At 44.0% G+C, this 16644-nt stretch overlaps 2 protein-coding genes and 1 long non-coding RNA gene across 5 annotated transcripts; 1 reads left to right on the forward strand and 2 right to left on the reverse strand.

The window, feature by feature from the left end:
* Positions 1-451: 451 nt before the first annotated feature.
* On the reverse strand, positions 452-6183 carry LOC102707991 (serine/threonine-protein kinase Nek5-like). Its single transcript, XM_006659584.2, has 5 exons — positions 5839-6183; positions 3945-4917; positions 3464-3736; positions 3023-3114; positions 452-1601 (listed from the first exon to the last, which is right to left on the reverse strand). Exons 2-5 carry the CDS (start codon positions 4890-4892, stop codon positions 719-721), a joined length of 2196 nt encoding a protein of 731 aa, XP_006659647.1. The 5' UTR covers positions 4893-4917; positions 5839-6183; the 3' UTR covers positions 452-718.
* Positions 1548-9515, forward strand: LOC121055154. The gene is made up of 3 exons (XR_005812326.1): positions 1548-1628; positions 8377-9019; positions 9153-9515. It is a non-coding gene; the product is annotated as an uncharacterized LOC121055154 (long non-coding RNA).
* Positions 9516-12843: 3328 nt separating this feature from the next.
* Positions 12844-16614, reverse strand: LOC107304762 (methionine aminopeptidase 2A-like). Of its 3 annotated transcripts, XM_015840285.1 has the most exons (6): positions 16480-16614; positions 16235-16323; positions 15676-15787; positions 15514-15547; positions 15340-15447; positions 12844-13329 (listed from the first exon to the last, which is right to left on the reverse strand). In XM_015840285.1, exons 1-6 carry the CDS (start codon positions 16487-16489, stop codon positions 13326-13328), a joined length of 357 nt encoding a protein of 118 aa, XP_015695771.1. In that variant the 5' UTR covers positions 16490-16614; the 3' UTR covers positions 12844-13325. The 3 variants fall into 3 exon arrangements, with proteins under 3 accessions (XP_015695771.1, XP_015695772.1, XP_015695770.1); XM_015840286.1 differs by lacking the exon at positions 15514-15547 and having other exon boundaries at positions 15676-15784; XM_015840284.1 differs by lacking the exon at positions 15514-15547.
* Positions 16615-16644: the final 30 nt, after the last annotated feature.

Genomic DNA, 16644 nt, shown 5'->3' on the forward strand with positions numbered 1-16644 from the left:
AATTGAACAAATGTTATTGATAGTCTAGTCTTCCCTATCCGTAAATGGATTTGTCAGAAGAAACAGTTGAATGACAATCAAATAACCTAAGCAATGATAGTCTTTGTGTTAAATAACCTGAGTAATATTGTTCTTTAAGTACACATTTTTCTTATTTTACGTGTTTGTACTAGTTATTCCAAGGAATTACCAGGTTGGCTACTGGAAATGAAAATGGTGTCTTGACTGTGAAATATACAAGGGCCACTGCTTGTTTTTTAACGTACGAGAGAATTTGTCGCGAAATGTGTTCGAATAATTCGTTTGGCTAAGTTTTGCTGCGTCCTGGAATTTCTATTGCGAAAACTTTAGTTGTTTCTTACCATCAAAAGCTTGCATCACCTTGGTATAGTTTGTCACATGCAAAAAAAAAAAAAAAAAAAAAAAAAAAAAAAAAAAAAAAACCGTCATCTTTGACAACTGCACTACATTTCATTTTGTCATTTCAACAACAGAAACAATTATCTGCATTACTGTATACAAATTCACAATTCACAAGTTACCACCTTTCAAATTTTAGTTTTCTGCACCAATTTTGCATGTTAGAATTTTAGATAATAATAATGCAGAAATTTTAGATAGAACTCGGAAGCAGCCCAACTCGGCCCAGTTGCGAGCCCAGTTAAGCCTCCCCGCTCCTGGCCTCGTGATTCGTGCGAGATCTAACGGCCCATGCCGCTTAGACTCTCTTGCCGTTCGCTGCCGGTGCCACCTCGCCGGCGCCGCCCAGCACGGAGGCGGCCGAGTCGACGTTGGTGAGGAGGTACTCGTAGATCTTCTTCCTCAGCCGCTCTATCGTCTCCTCCGGCACGGTGCTGCCAACGCCGTTCGCAACGGCAGGTGCGCCGCAGGTCTCGTCACTGTCCGCGTCGGATGGCGGCGGCGGCTCCGTGGGCTTCGCTATCTCGCTGAGCCAGTCGTTGACGCGCTTCAGCTGCGGGAGCATCCTGGCCGCCCGGTCGCGGTCCCACGGCGCGGCGGCGGCCACGTCGGCGTCGAGGAACCGCTCGACGAACGCCAGGAACCACCCTCTCGCCTCCTCCCCGAGCCGCCTCGCCAGCTCGCCCCTCTCCTCGGCGCCGCCTCCCCTCTCCCACTCCGGCGGAGGCTGCGGCGCCGCCACGGCCGCAGAGACGGGCCCAACCCTCCCCTTGGCCTTGGCCGGAGACAGCCGCGACTTCACCGGCGGCGAGGCTTTCGCTGCCGCCGGTTTCACCGACTCGTCGACGAGCACGACGGCCAGCGGGGAGGCGACGCTGGCGGGGTGCGGCTTGAGATTGTAGAGGGAGAAGGCGGAGAGATCGGTGGCGAGCCCCGCGCCCACCCAGGAGGCTGCCCGGCGGCGGCGCTCCGCCGCGACGGCAAGGGACTCCTCATCGACGGCTGCGGCTTCACTGACTGTTGATCGGTCCGGTGATGTCGCCGTAGAGGTCGCTGCAGCCTTGGTCAGCGAGTCGGCCACGACGGTGGCGCGGGACATAGCTGCATGCAGAGCCAGGAACTGCTCCACCGCCGGCTGCGGGTTCTGCTCCTCCGCCGTCGAGCTCACCTCCGCGTACGAGCTGCTCAGATCAACACAGCACTGAATGGTAAGTTTTTAGTTGTTACTGCATCAAATGTACCATTCCTAACTACACAAGAAATCTGAACTTTTGTGCTGTGACCCATCAGTAAAACACGCTTTTTGATCAGCTAAAAAGTACACATTTGACATTACTATAGTGTTTGTGAGTAGCCACTGAACTGTCAAAGTAGGTACTGGTGTGTGAGCAAAAAGTGAATACTAGTAGTACATGATTTCATACAGTTGATTACCAGAGGAGACATTGCAGTGACAAGTACTACTAGTAACAGAGGATGGAGTTTTGTTTGGCAATGCTTGTCAAGATACAAGAATCAGCAGTTCAGACTGTTTGAGAAGATAAACACTGTACACCCAGCTTGTTGAGACAAGAACAGCTGGCTGTCCATGGAATGCTAACATGGATTTTGAGGAACTTGTTTAATCTGTCCATAGAGCACCCAGGAACACAAGCTCAATGCCAAATCTAAATTCCAAGCATGTGCAGACATAATCAATCCTTGTGTAGATCAAAAGGAGAGGGAGCTAAACTGGTGGTTGCTGATATCATTGCAACTTGCCTGACAGCTATAGCTAAGACATTTGGACCTGATGCCAATTGGTCATCGAGCCCATGTCCATGTGATATAAACATCAAGAGAGCCATCGATTATCAACCATGTCAATAATTAGATGCATATAGCATGCTAACATTGGGACAGGCAAACAAAAGCCTCAGGGCCCTGTTTGGATAGGGAGGCTTGGGTTCAAATCTTTTGCTTTTGATTCAAATCGAGTTCAATTTGAACTAAGTACACAAAAAATAAAATCCCAGGCAGATCCATGTCATGTTTGTCTAGTACACACACCCTAAGAATATCTTTAGGATGAAAACAAGGCAATGAATATAATCTGGCGCTAGTAGTCGACTTGAAGAATTTCCTCCTTAAAGTTAACAAAAATGCTCTCAAAATAACTGCAGCAATGATGCGCATTTTAGTTGTGCCTTTTAACATATCATTGAACAAAAGCAATTATTCAAGTAATCAATGCCAACTGCAGAGGCTGGCTTCATCCAATATAACATTAACCACGGGATCTTCTCATTAATATATTTTTAACATTTAAAGCAATATGACACCACCAAAACATGCATCCAATTCAATATCACCTCCTTATTAATATTAGCTATCTAAATTTACAAATTACATACATAGGAAAGCACCATTTGGAAATAATTAATGGTTCATACTTAGGTAGTACTGGCATCAGACAAAGAAGTTAAGGAATAACTCGAGAAATAATTCAATATCATTGTAAGTCTAAGGAGTTGGCAATGCTTTGAAATGGTGCTGATTGTTGATGATATAAATAGGTTTTGTAATTGTGAGATCACAAAGGATATGCCAATGGAAAAATTACCTTAAACATCGGAGCAAGTTTTCTGCAGCAGAAGCTTCCTGTATAGCTTCAACAGCAGCCATTTGTGCTGCATCCCTGTACTTAAGAAGCTCCTGTGAAAAGTCAGATCCAATTAAGGATTAAATACAAGGACATACAATGAAGCATTCAACAGGTACAGAGAAAAATGATCTCTCATCCTTCAGTCCTCTAGGTTGATAGAACTAAAATGGCATAGTAAAATTGCTTGATGCCTAGGGGAACTGGTTCCCAATTTTACATAGGAAAACCGGTTGTCCATTCGTAGTTTCTTTTTATGATATGTATTTTTTCATAAGATAACCGAAATTAACAACCTCAAAATTGGAAAAGGTTTGCATCGTTATACCTATTATAGCAAACAACCAAGTGAACATATGAATGAGCCAACCTTTGCGAACATGTGAATAGGCATATTCATACCTTCCCTAACTTAGCAAGTGAAGGCGGAAGCGCTGTCCATGAAGTGCTAGAATCTGTCAACCTTTTGTTGCTTGAAGCAATCTTCACTAGATTTGTAATATTCGGGTTGCTTAAAACTCCAGATGTCCTCCTCATTGGAGAAGAAGGCTTATTCACTATTTTATCAGAATCATCTGAAGGAGCACTTGCTGAGCTCTTCCTTGGAGGAGTCTGAATCTTACTGTCATCCTTATGCAACGGCTTCTCTTCTGTCAGTGGTTTGCGTCTTGGAGTCTGATAACAAAAGAACCAGCAAAGGTTTACTTACTTTGAAGAAAATTAATATGGGTAGTAAAAAGATCAAACATGAGTTCATCTGCCACTAAAAGGCTACAACGTATTCAGGCGATAGCTTAAGTTACATGATGGATACTCAATAAATTAAACATGCCACATTGTTGACAAATATAAGTGATAAGCATTTAAAAACATCCACACATACCGATGTGCTTCTGTTCTCAGACTTTTTGTCAGCTTTGGCTGCCTTTGAATCTGAATTCCCTTTGTTCTTTGCATCCGCTTTCCCTTCCCAGCTTCTTCTCAGGGCCTTTGGTCCAGATTCAATACTTAACACGGTGCTACTAAGCAAGTTACCAGCAGAGGACTTCCTCCCTGCTGTTGTAGCCTTCAAAACAGAAGCAGCTTTCTCTAACAAGGATAGCCTAGAAGGTGATGACTTGTCTGCTCCTTTTGTTTTTGTTCTCTGCTTTATGTCATTTGAGAATCTCTCAAATGATGCCGGTAGAGAATAAACACTGGTCGGAGAAGAAGGTGTCGACCTAGCATTGGTGGGCTTTGCCTTTGAGCTGACTACTTCCTTCTTGTCTATAATGCTATTCAATGCTTGTTTTGACAGAGAGGAGTTTGATTTGGTCAGCTGCGGTTTCTTGATTTCTGTCCCATTGTTCTTTACTAAAGGTTTAAGTTTCTCCAATTTGCTCTGCTCTTTTTCTAGTGATAAAGTACTGGAATCCTTTGATCCATTGATGGATTGCTGCGCCTTCTTGCTTCCAAGAAAAGTGGAGTTAGTCACCACAAGATCCTCTGGATTTCCAACACAAGCGTGCCGACCTGGAACTGGCCTGACTCCCCTTAAGATTGGCACCGGAGTGGCTGCCTCAAGACGGTCTACATGGATGAACTGTCCCAACTGAATTGTGTCGCTCAATATGAGATCATGCTGCTCCTCTGGTAAGGAAACATATGTTGCATGCGATGAATCAGACACCTTGAGATAGAAGCCCTGGTTGGTGAAAAGATCACTCCCGGCAAGCGCTGGAACAATGCTGACCACCTGAAGAAGGGATGAACGGTGCTCGCCAGCAACTTTAACATCGCTGTTCATGTGCTGAAGGAGCTTGAGAAGGACCCCAGGTACTAGCGAAGCCATTGCTGTTGATTCTAAAGCACATTACCTGCACATGTTAAGCACAATTCAGAAATCAAAGGGCTTTAAAGAATTACAGCTTGAAAGTGAGAAAATGTCTAATGAGTTAATGGTCGACAACCTGGGTAATCCTAACGGAAGTGAAATCTCCAACTACCAAATGTCAATTTATGTCATAAAGGTTGCAACTTTACAAGTTTACAGTGAAACTCAATCCACAGGCTAACATGTCGGTGGCCCAACCCGTTTTGAGGCTCACAGTGAACATGGAACCAATGTATTTTATCAGTAGATGCTACTAGTAACTAGTAATTTGGGCTGGAAATTGTCACTGGAAACCAAAGCACAACAATTTGTTGCTCCATTTAGGCATACCAAGCTCAAAGAACACGGAAAGGTGCCATTAACTATAACATTTTAAGTGCAGAAAAGATAAGACAAGTACACCTAGCTGCCCAACAATACTATATGAAATGAAGTCAAGCATTGCATAAAGAGAGGTGTACCCAAAATGGTGGCTGCAAGGAGCAAGGACTAAGGGAACATCTTTTTTTCTTGGAAATGCATTTAATACAATCCGAATGAGATGCTATAGGAGTACAAGTGAGGTGTTAGCAGATCCAGTAAGGACCTCAACACAATCAAATAGGGTTTCTCCCCATAATAGAATCAACATGGACCTGTCCCAGAACTATATACCAACAGAGATACAGAAGGGGAGAGCTCAATCAAATCTTGACCAAATAGCTCCAGCTGCAAAACTGCCACTGATCAAGCAGAGCAAAGCAGCTATGCTGTGCAATCACTACAGTTCCAAGCCACAAGCAAATAAAAAGAACTTCAGAGAAGGAAAAAACTAAAAACAGAACATGGAAAGAAGTAAGAAGCTGCTCCAAGAAAGAAACCATGGGAGGAAGAAAAGAACAGAAAGAATGAGAAAAGGGCTCACCAAATCCCACTCCTCCTTGTTACTCCTCCCGTGAAGAAGACGATCCTTTTCCGGCGTATTCCTCTCCTTCCTCCCTCCCAACTCACACCACCAGTGTGCCGCAATGATCCTACCAGAAAAGAGCTTTCCTTTCGCCGTTTCCTCTGCTTCTTCTTCTTCCTCGCCTCGCCCGCCGGTTGGCTTCTTGCGGCGGTGCCAGGATATGGCCGCCTCCTCTCTCTCCCTCTCTCTCTCTCTCTCTCTTCTGTGAAGTGTGTTGAGGCGAGCGCTGCACGCGGGGCAGCGAGCTGAGCGGCACTGCGCCACTGCGAGAGGAGCAGGAAAGCACAGGGAGGGAAGGAGGAGGCAGCACTGTGGAAAAGCTATAGTACTACTAATAGTGTAGTAGCACAGTATTTCTCTTGAGGCTGAAAGGTGGGGCCCGGGGAGTCAGTGGGTGGGTGGTGCTTTTGTTGAGGTCAGGCGTCGTTTTCAATGGGAGCAAAGTGGTGTTCCAAGGACATTTTGGAGAAAGGGAAAGGCTTTTTTTTGTGGGATTACAGCAGCTTAACTGGTGAAAGTCTAAGCTGCCTCGATACGCCGATACGGATACGCGATACGGTGATATTGAAATACGACGTTTTTCCATAAATATGGATACGGAGATACACGAATATGTATATATATAATTAAAAATATAATAATTTTGAATGTGGAATATGAAAAAAAATTGGCAGCACAACTGCACAACATCTTCAAGCCACCATTCACCAAATCACCAATGCACAAGTCACAAATCAATACTAAAAAATCTCAGCAAGTCAACAATGCATAAATAAGTCCATAACTTCAAATTTAACTCAATAAGTAGATAGCAATACTAGATAAATTAAATTCAACTCACAAGAGCAGCACTCAAAATGCTCCTTGCATGCTCTCCCATTGCTCAACCACTCTCACTAGTATTACCAGTACGACTGCTAGCACTATCACTAGCATTCATGCTATTACTTTTAGAATCAATTTAATGTACCAAAGCAGATAGCAATGTACTGAGAAATAGTGTCGGTTTTGTTATTTAGGGTTCTCCTGTCTCCATACCGTATCCTGGTGTATCAGAGCCGTATCGATGTTTATTTTAATTATTTGATAAAGAAAAAAATAGAGGATACATACAGAATACGTATCCGGTCGTATCCGGCCGTATCTCGCGCGTATCTGTATCCGGAGGCGTATCGGATACGGATACGCTGCTCAGGGGACGTATCCAGTAGGTGAAAGTTTCTCTCTTTTTCTTTCAATTACCGCCCCCAGCTCTTCCGGTTTTCACCCAGCAGTTAAAATAATTTTTAGATGGTTTAGTATAAAGAGAAAATTGGGCAGACAATGCCACCGCAAAGCCTAATATTTAGAGTAGTATTCAACTATGTCAAACTATTTGTGGGCAGTGTTCGATACGGCTTATTAGCCGAGTAGCTGATTGACTTATCGGACAAGCTTAGTAATTAGTGTAATTAATTAGTTAAGTACTAGCTATAAAAAATTAAAGATATTTTTTTAAAATTAAAGATATTTTTTATTTTTTAACAACTATATAAAAATATTTTTGAAAAATACACCAGTAGACGGTTTTGGAACCATACCCACATACCCACGATAAGATATAAGATAGTACTCCTAACTACAGACGGAAAAGAATGGTGCCTTGGTATTGTTCACTGAATTATTGCAATGGATTTTCTACTTAATCAATTAAATATTTTCGAAAATAAACTTGACAAATAGGTCTCAGGAGCACAGTAAAATATAGTTTTTAGGACATTGTATTTTCAGATACATTGAGCAAATAATTAATGGCAATAAACCAATGGAGGAGTGTGAGAAACTGGCAGAAGAAAGTCATTTTCTGCAAAAAAGCAGTAAGCTCATCTCATGTTCACAAGGTCATTAAGATGTGGTTGGTTATGACTTATGAGTGCAGATCAAGTTTTCTTTTCTTTCTCCTGCAGCCTGCAGTAACCATGAAATGGTCCAATCTAATTTGGTCAACGACTGCACGCAGAATCAAAAATCGGACTACTGACAGTCTGTCCCTGCATGCAGTACTCCTCTGGTTTGACTTCATACTGTAATGTACTCCTAATACTCTAACTAATACATGTTTTTGTACATTTCAGATAACTACATAATCCAGAAAATGGTTAATGTTCAGTCCAGCCAGCCCCATCTTGGTCAAGTGTCAGAATAATGCAGTCGCTGCCGATGATTAATTGATAGGGATCTCCTAACCACTGTCGTATAATTTGCATTGCCGGTTGGTAAACTAATTGCCAGAGTATTTTGATGCCCGTATATGTCGTGTATTGGAGCCGTCGATATCATTGCACCAGCCAAAGTACTTACTTTTAAGAACTCAACACTGTAGCGTTTATTTGGTTTAGTCGACCTGTTTTTGCATGTGGTTCTAGTAATGCCTCTACCTAAGTTGATATGATACGATTGATCATACTATCTACTGCAAGACTGCAGACATGTGTACACATTTGATATCTTTCACAGTCTTGTATGTACAGGTAACATTCTGAAATTGAAGCAAAATAGGATGGATGGGAATGGAAGTTGCAGAAGTTCACTTGAAAAGCAAGGGAACAGATGTCCACTTTTTCTCGAAACGAAAAACGAAACTGTGCGGTTCTGAACCCAAGTGCTCGAAGGAATAAGAGGTCAGATTAAAAATGGTCTCGAAATTGTGCCAGAAAGGTAGTAGTACTGCTACAATATGTCATAATCCATTAATCCGGGGAAATTGATGTACTTGTTTAGCCTGACTTTGCTCAGTTAGCAAGGCACTGTTGTCCAAGAACACACCTGTTAACAGTAGCTTAATCAGTTAATTATTTCAGAATCAGTTAACTAAATCCACTTGATCCTTATGTGCAATACCTTCTGTGTATATCTCTGCAAAGTTACTGCGTGTTTCTTGACAGTAAAAACTTTCATCAGTCTGGCAACCATGCAACCAAGTGACACCCATGATGGTGATAATGAGAGCTGTAGGCTGTAGCTTTCTGGGCAATAATTAACCGATTCAGATCTGCATATTGTCAAGCATTACATTGGTTCATGCATGGATGGTTGCATGGCTGCAAGGAGGGTCCATACAGATCATCACCACAACTGTGGTGCAACTGAAAAACAGTTGGTGAGCATGTGCTTTCTCTCCCAACCTCCAATCTCAACACATACTAAAACGGATTTAATCTTGGATTTTTGCTAAGTTAATCCCGTTTTTAATACTTCTTGGGTTTTGCCATGACCATGTGGCTGCTGCACAGGATGTCGGCGCCAACGTGGGTACACTAGATGTGATGCTGCTGCTTCAGGATCATCACCAATCACTCGATGACAGACAAGCAACACACTGCACGCAAACAAGAAGAAATGAAATAAACAGGAGTATAATTTACAGATCAGATAAATTTGTTGTTTTCAAAGATTAATCACGTAGATCTGTTCCATTGATCCATCATACACATTAAGAGAGGATTTCAGGTGACATCTGGAACACCATATTTTTCAGAACTTTGCATACTAGGTGCTGTACTGTGAATTTACTGTGTTTGATGACTATTGGAAGATACTCCAATATCTTGAAGAAAATGGGTGTTGATAGAATAAGAAAAGAAAAGAAAACTTGATGAGGAACACTTGAGTAGGCAGTGGATATGGATCGTATGCTGTTGCTACATCTCACATGCGTGGGGGCACGGAATTCTGACTTTCTGATCAGAGCATTATCTACTCCATCTTGCATGCATCAATTCGATCCCCCAGGGCACAGCATACATGCAGGGTAGGGTAGGCTAATCCAAATCTTTTTCCTTCCCATGAGCTGATTAGCTGGGCAACCAAGCCTGCGTTGATCATTCTGTTCTCTGCTGCTACTGGCCTAGTACTGCAGAGAAAAAACACAGATCTGTTCAGAGTTACTGATAAATTCTCTGGTTCAGAGTAGACAGATCTGCTTGGAGATTCAGAAGCTAAGCTACCTGCATCTGCGACATGATGTACTGCTACTGAATAGTGAATAGTGATCCTTGCTTTGCTTGCATGGCGGAATAGTATATAGGAAATGAGAATGAGGTTTCTGACCATTCGATCGATGAATTGCTCCATGATCTGAAAGTCTGCAAAGAGCATGGCTTAGGCATGCATGCATCATGATGGATGGGCTCGTACTAGTAGTTATGGAGTATGGTAAGCTCTGATGCTGCCACACAGATGATGATGCTGCTGCTCCTCCTCGTAAGTCATAAATGTGCCTGAGATATTACTAAAAACTACAGCAAGTTTAATCGTAAGTTCTAGTGGAAACAATCGAACAAGAAATGGCTAGACTCTAGCAAATGATGATAGTTTCCATGATTCATTAATTCAGTGTCAATTTGCGATCCTTGACTTTGAGCTTAACCTAAAGGTTACAGCATCACCATACGACTATGTTTCATATACAACTATATAGATGATTAGAATATTAGATGCATTGGTCCTAAAATTTGTGGGGAATCTATCTATTGCAATTTGAGCCTGATTGTCTGAAACTCTGAATGTGTATGCTATTTGCTACAGCAGCAAGGCGGACAGAAATGAGCTCTGTACGCCAATACGGCCCATTTAGTACTTATCTGGCCCAAAAGTTGGAGACGAAGCCCAATAATAAAAGCCCAATATCTACTCAGGCAAGGCCCACGTGAAAAGGGCCGCCTCTCTCTGTACGGCCCAACACGAGGGGTCAACCCGGTCATGGGCTGCAGAGACCGACATGTGGGTCCCGCAGGAATATCAGTGGCAGACCTCCAGTTCGACCCACACTCGGATTCGGACTCCGATTCAGATTTCCGCTCGAGTTTGCTCGTGATGATATATTCAGAAGATGGCGCGGACGAGAGCTCAAGCAATTCGCAAGCGCATTGCCATCCATCCATCTGAGAGCATTGCGCTTGCTGAGACTTCGATCGATTAGCTTCTCCGCGGTGTTGTGGTGCAACCGGCCATGGCGTCCCTGTACGCTCCGCGCCTGACGAGGTGGCGCGTGGCGACGGTCGGCGGCGGCGTGAGCGACTGCGTCGAGTACGGCGGGACGCCGCTCTTCTTTCGGCGCGAGGACTGCCGCCGCCTCGTCCCCGACGACGACGACGACGCGCGCGAGTGCCTGGAGATCGGCGGGGAGGTGTTCCCGCTGATGGACGAGAGGATGGTGGCGGTGATGGGCAAGGCGGTGCGGTGCGTGGAGTACGTGGAGGAGGACGGGTCGGTGGTGCTACTGACGGTGAGGGAGGGCGCCGTGGCGGAGGTGGAGGGCGGCGAGGTGCGGGTGGTGGGGGGCGGCGGGTGGTACTACGACGGCGAGAGCGGGACGGCGCAGCACGTGGTGGACGTGCAGGGCGCGCGGGCGGCGTACGTGCTGCTCGTCTCCGTCCGCGAGGAGCTCGCCCGCATCGTTCGCATCAAGAGGCTCAACTGATCAACTCATCCATCATTCTAAAATCTTCCTTAGGAAATTTTACTTGGGCGTCCATTGTTACTGGTGATTATAGAATGTAGAAGCACAGGCTTATGTATGGATCAAAATTTGATTTGTACTGTTTGATAGATTCTGCTTGGTGCAGAAAATTTGTATTAATAAGTTTTCTCCATTAGATATCCTCATATTTTTTAGAGAACGACTAGAGGATGAATCACATTCTTGTGACGGGACACCCTATGGTGCTGGCATGACTTGCGTCATATCCTTCTTCTTGCGAGTCCACGACTAAATTTGTGAGTTCCACATGCAGAGTTAATTGGTCCGAATGATACACCTATAAATAAGTGTCAAAATTGGATAATATTTGTTATATATGAAGAAAATATTTCGTTGTTCACTGAAAAATGTTTCAACTATTAAGATGATGAAACACAATTAAATCACACTCCAAAACATTTTTCACTGTGAAGTACGAAACATTAATTTTTATCTACTGAAACAGCATGTATTATGAATCAAATCGAAGACAAACAATATGATAAAAAACCAAGGCACGTTTTGATTTAACACAATTAAACAGAACACATATTAACTAAAACATCAAAAAAATTCAAAAAGTACTATTTAAAATCTGGATCTTCCTTCTCTATGGTGATCATGAAACTACAACAAAATATCCAGCGAAACATTCTAATCAACAGAAGAATTAATTAAGGATTTCATTGATCAATGGCCAGAGCAGCTGTTGCCCTCATTGTCCTCCTCGTCTCCGGCGTCGCCGACGCCAACCTCCGGCACGTGCAAGCGCACCAACAACCCCTACTGCGTCAGGACGCTCAGCGCCGACCACCGGAACGCCAAGGCCACCACGGTGCGCGAGCTCGCCGGCGTCGCGCTCGACATCGCCGCCGCCACCGTGAGGGAGAGCTCGATCGGCCACCGTGCACAGCAAGTACCTGTCGCACCAGGGCACGGCCCTCGAGGAGACGCTTCTCGGGTGCGACTGGATGTACGTGCGCGCCGCCGGCGAGGCGGCGCGTACCGCGACGCGATCAGGCACCAGCTGGCTGGCGGGGCACTACGCCGCGGTGCTGTGCGAGGAGATGATCAACCACCGCTCGTCGGAGTCTCCGGTGGCTGACGCCGACAGGAGTACGATGCAGCACTCTAACCTCGCCGTCGATATCATTGAGCTGCTTTACTTAACTCATTTTTTTTGGTGCCTAATAAAAGTAGTCAATAAAGTGATTGATTTTCATGTCCAACACCACCATAGATCATGAACAAGTATTCTTCCAGCGAGTAACACAGAACTAGTTGATCCCTTCAGGCTAGATTTTTCACAATTTTTTTCTCTAGTTTTTACGTAGTCTAAACGGTGTATTTTCTTTTAAAAAAAAGTTTCTACGGAGAAACACATCATCCAATCATTTTACATTTCTAAAATAGATTTTTAATTTTACAGTTCGTAGTAGTTTATCATTTACATCATTAAATAGTTATCACAAAATCGGACAATCTTCCATCTTTCATCAATAATCTTTAAAAGAACACAGCTAGTTACATCCCAAGCTCAATGACTCACAAGATCCATGGTAGCCGTCTATGAACCATGGGTGCAATACCATAACAAAAGAATCTTAAGTTGCACAGGACGATTTCAAGCCACATTTGATCATACTATGTTAAGTACTAACATCAAACATCCAATCCAGCCATTACTACTTTGCCCAAAAATATGCTTCTTCAGGTGCCATGTAAACTATGCTGAAAATCTGCATCATAACTGTGGCCAAGGACACCTTTGCCCCCAAAATGGTGAGCATGTATAATTTTCTTACGAGTCAAGATTCAACACACATGAGCATGCCCTCATAAACAGCAACAAGTAGAAACTTGGATGCTTCAAGCTGTTGTCTTTGTGCCTCCAGACCTCCTGGAGGCTCATACCAGGATCAATGAATACAAAGTCATCAAATGCCTAACTTCAGTACGTGAAGAGAGTAAAACTATATTAGAAAAAAAAAGTAGACATCAAGAATTAGAACAGTTAAGGAAGTACGGGACAAAAAGAGATGAGAACCAAAGGAAGTCTTTTTTTTGTCTGAAACGACCATAGCCCAAATCCCTCAGATCTCATAGCTATTGCCCATCACTGATGAACTTAATCGTGCAAAGTAGTTTTAACCACAAGCCACACGCATCATAAGAATTAAGAGGATGGCTTGAAGCTAAAACTACTAATTGCAAATCCATCTTAGGTCCAAAATTTTTATCTTCATGGGGACATCTCGAATAACAAAACAAGAAACCAAAGGATAACAAATTTTTATATTGCACAATTGTCCCTCAGATCTCATAGCTATTATCGGCCATCATTGATGATTCTTGTTAATGGTTTTAGCCACAAGCCATCGACTTGTCCAAATGGACTGACAGAAGGCTTGAAGCTAAAACCAGACACCAAACATCTTTGGACCAAAAATTTATCTTCACTGGGACATGGCAGAACTGTTAAGCATAATGTGTTTTTCTAAAGTTGACATTATAAATTGATTACAGACAAGCCTAATTGCTTAGGAGTCCAAAAGCTAACAAGAAAAAACCTTGGATACTTCATGAAGATGTTGCATTTGTATATTCACACCTCTTGGATGTCCATGAACAAAAAATTATCAGATGCAGAATTCATGCCCGCATCATGGTGATGTCATCCACACGTTTCCTTTTGCGTTGACACATCTCCCGCAGCCGCTTCTCCTAAGCAGTCACTATAAACGAAACGGAATGCCACAGACAAATCGGCATCTCCTAAGCAGCGTAATCAAAGCCGCATGCCGCACAAAGCAAGATCATCATGAGACCGATCAAGCAACACACACACAGCTATCTATCTACCTGCACTTTGGTGCTAGCGACCGGGTACGCTAGCGTTGGATCCGGGAATGAGAGAGAATGGAAGGGATCCGAGGGGATAGTTACCCTCTTCCACGCAAGTTCCTGGAGTCTGTCGTGGCGTTGTTCTCGCGCGCGCGGCGGCGCCCTGCGGGAGGAAGGAGATGCCGAGGCGGCGGCGGCGGCGGCGGCGGCAGCAGATGGGACTCCGGAGAGGGGCGGTGGGCGTGGGCAGGCGCCGGAGAGGGGCGGCGCGCGTCGGCGAGCGGCGGAGAGGCCGACGCGCGGGAGGCGGGCGACGGAGAGGGCGGCGCTGGCACGCGGAGGCGAGCGGAGGCAGGTGGCGGAGAGTACGGCGACGACGGGCGCAGGCGGGCGGCGGAGAGGGCGGCGCCGGGGCGCGCTGGCGGGCGACGGAGAGGGCGGCGCCGGCGCGTGGAGGCAGGCGATAGAGAGGGGCGGCTGCGGAGAGGATAGAGATTTGACTTAGGGTTCTGCTTTATATACCACGGTTACTGGGCTTTATTTTTTTAGACCAAATCATATATAAAGTCTATATTTGGTCCTTCTATAAGATAAACGGGTCACCGGGGACGGGGGAGTATTGCACCGTCTCTGTCCCCACCATCCTCGATAGGTATAATCTTTGCTAGATATCAATCATTTCCATCCCGTCCCTAATAGATAAATTTACCGCGGAAAACCGGGGATCGAGTATAGTCGCCATCTTTAAATGGGAGGGATGAGAGAATTTATAGTGCGATGATAACCCTAGCTGAATTTAGATGGGCTAAGCTTTTGTTTGTGGGCTTTACCATGGGCCTCCTACTCCAGCTTGTAGGATAAATTTGTAATTTCCTCTCTTCTCTGTGGATATGATAAAATACCTCAAAAAAATAAAAAATGATTCTTTTGGGGTCTATAACCCAAAACACTTTTTTTTGTTTTACAAGGCAGGGTAAATTATATTAGATAGTAAAAACGATGAGAACATTATTGTTACCAGAAATACAAACAAAAATTCTACTAAACCAGAACAAAGATGCTTCACATCTTGAAACGCTACAACTGATGCGAACAGGCGATAAATGTATACTTACTCATCCTTGTACCGTTGGATCTCACCCTCAGGAAATTCTCCTGAAGGGAAGAGTTCATCAACAGGGATCGATGGAGGATCTGTCTGCTGAAGAGGTCCATTCTTCTTTCTACAGAATAAATGAGTCATGGTTATAAAAAGAGAAGGAACAGTAGTGAATTGCACATAAACTTACTTCGATTTGCTTTTCTTCTTTTTCTTCTTGGCAGCTTTTGAAGAATAAACCGTTTAAAAACAACTATTAAATTAATCTCGTTCCAGTGCCACATCAAATTGCAAAAGCTTCAACTCTATCTGAGGAACATAATAGTAAAAACTCTCAAGGCAAAGTTGTCACCTGGTGCTCCATCTTGAGAAGGATAGTCCCCCTCCACATCACCATCTTGAGCCTCATTGCAATCTGCAACTTTACCTTCTTTTAATGAGGCCTCATGTGTTTCTAAACTCTCCTAGGACAAAAACAAAAAAAAGTTTACTTACAAGGAAAGTAAATTTACAGCAAGTTAAGCTGCCAAGGACCAGCGAAAAGACAGGAGCCACAAGAGGTTCAGCTATTTTAGAAACAAAAGGTGTCATTTACTATTGAGTGGTATATCGAAATCATAGATATAGCTTTCAAACTCCTGGTATGGAAATTCTATCCCTCATCTCTAACATAAAGACTTATCAAAAAACAGTCAGTTATCAACACGGGCCTTTGTTGGTTACAATTTACAAGGATACATTCAGGCAAACTATGAACATAACCTAACTAAGAATGTCCGCCAATGAATGAGAACATGGAGTATGCACATTGAGTATTGCATCATTATTTATCACCCAATTTTCAGTATTGCATAGTGCACAAAACGATTAAGTTCACGGCAAAGAAAGAACTGTTGCAGTATACCACCTACTTTGGTTTCTTGATTTTGTCCGATACGCAAACCCTCCATCTCCTTGTTTGCCACATCAATAGAATTACCGATCATATTGTAAGTATGCACTACAAAAATTTAATAATTACAATCCTGAATAACACAGAAAGGAGAACATAAGCATAGCAGTGTATCCAAATTCCAAGGACAACTAAATCACTGGACATCAGCAGAAAAAAGAGCAACTGATCAGCAGAAAAAAGAAGCAGCCTGACATGACATACCTTCCTTCATTCCTTGCAGCCAGCGGAGTCGCGACTCGCTGGAAGAGCCGTCGATCGCCGGCCGCCGGAAGAGCAGGAGCGCGAGAGAAAGCAGCGGAGGAGTTCCTTTGCCGCCAGTTTGCGTGCGGGGAGGCGACAACTCTTCTTCCACGTTTCATCGCCGCC

This window comes from Oryza brachyantha, chromosome 8 (genome assembly GCF_000231095.2).
Source record: "Oryza brachyantha chromosome 8, ObraRS2, whole genome shotgun sequence".
Taxonomy (NCBI): domain Eukaryota; kingdom Viridiplantae; phylum Streptophyta; class Magnoliopsida; order Poales; family Poaceae; genus Oryza; species Oryza brachyantha.

Bases quoted from the DNA above. Each gene is read 5' to 3' on its own strand.
- LOC102707991 (XM_006659584.2), bottom strand. From the start codon at position 4,892: ATGGCTTCGCTAGTACCTGGGGTCCTTCTCAAGCTCCTTCAGCACATG. The intron at 3,737-3,944 runs GTATGTGTGGAT...TTTTGTTATCAG, and splicing joins CTGAGAACAGAAGCACATCG to ACTCCAAGACGCAAACCACT. The intron at 1,602-3,022 runs GTAATTTTTCCA...TGATCTGAGCAG, and splicing joins AACTTGCTCCGATGTTTAAG to CTCGTACGCGGAGGTGAGCT.
- LOC107304762 (XM_015840284.1), bottom strand. The intron at 15,448-15,675 runs GTGACAACTTTG...TTTATTCTGTAG, and splicing joins TTCTCAAGATGGAGCACCAG to AAAGAAGAATGGACCTCTTC. The intron at 13,330-15,339 runs GTAAGTATACAT...CACGTACTGAAG, and splicing joins ATCCAACGGTACAAGGATGA to TTAGGCATTTGATGACTTTG.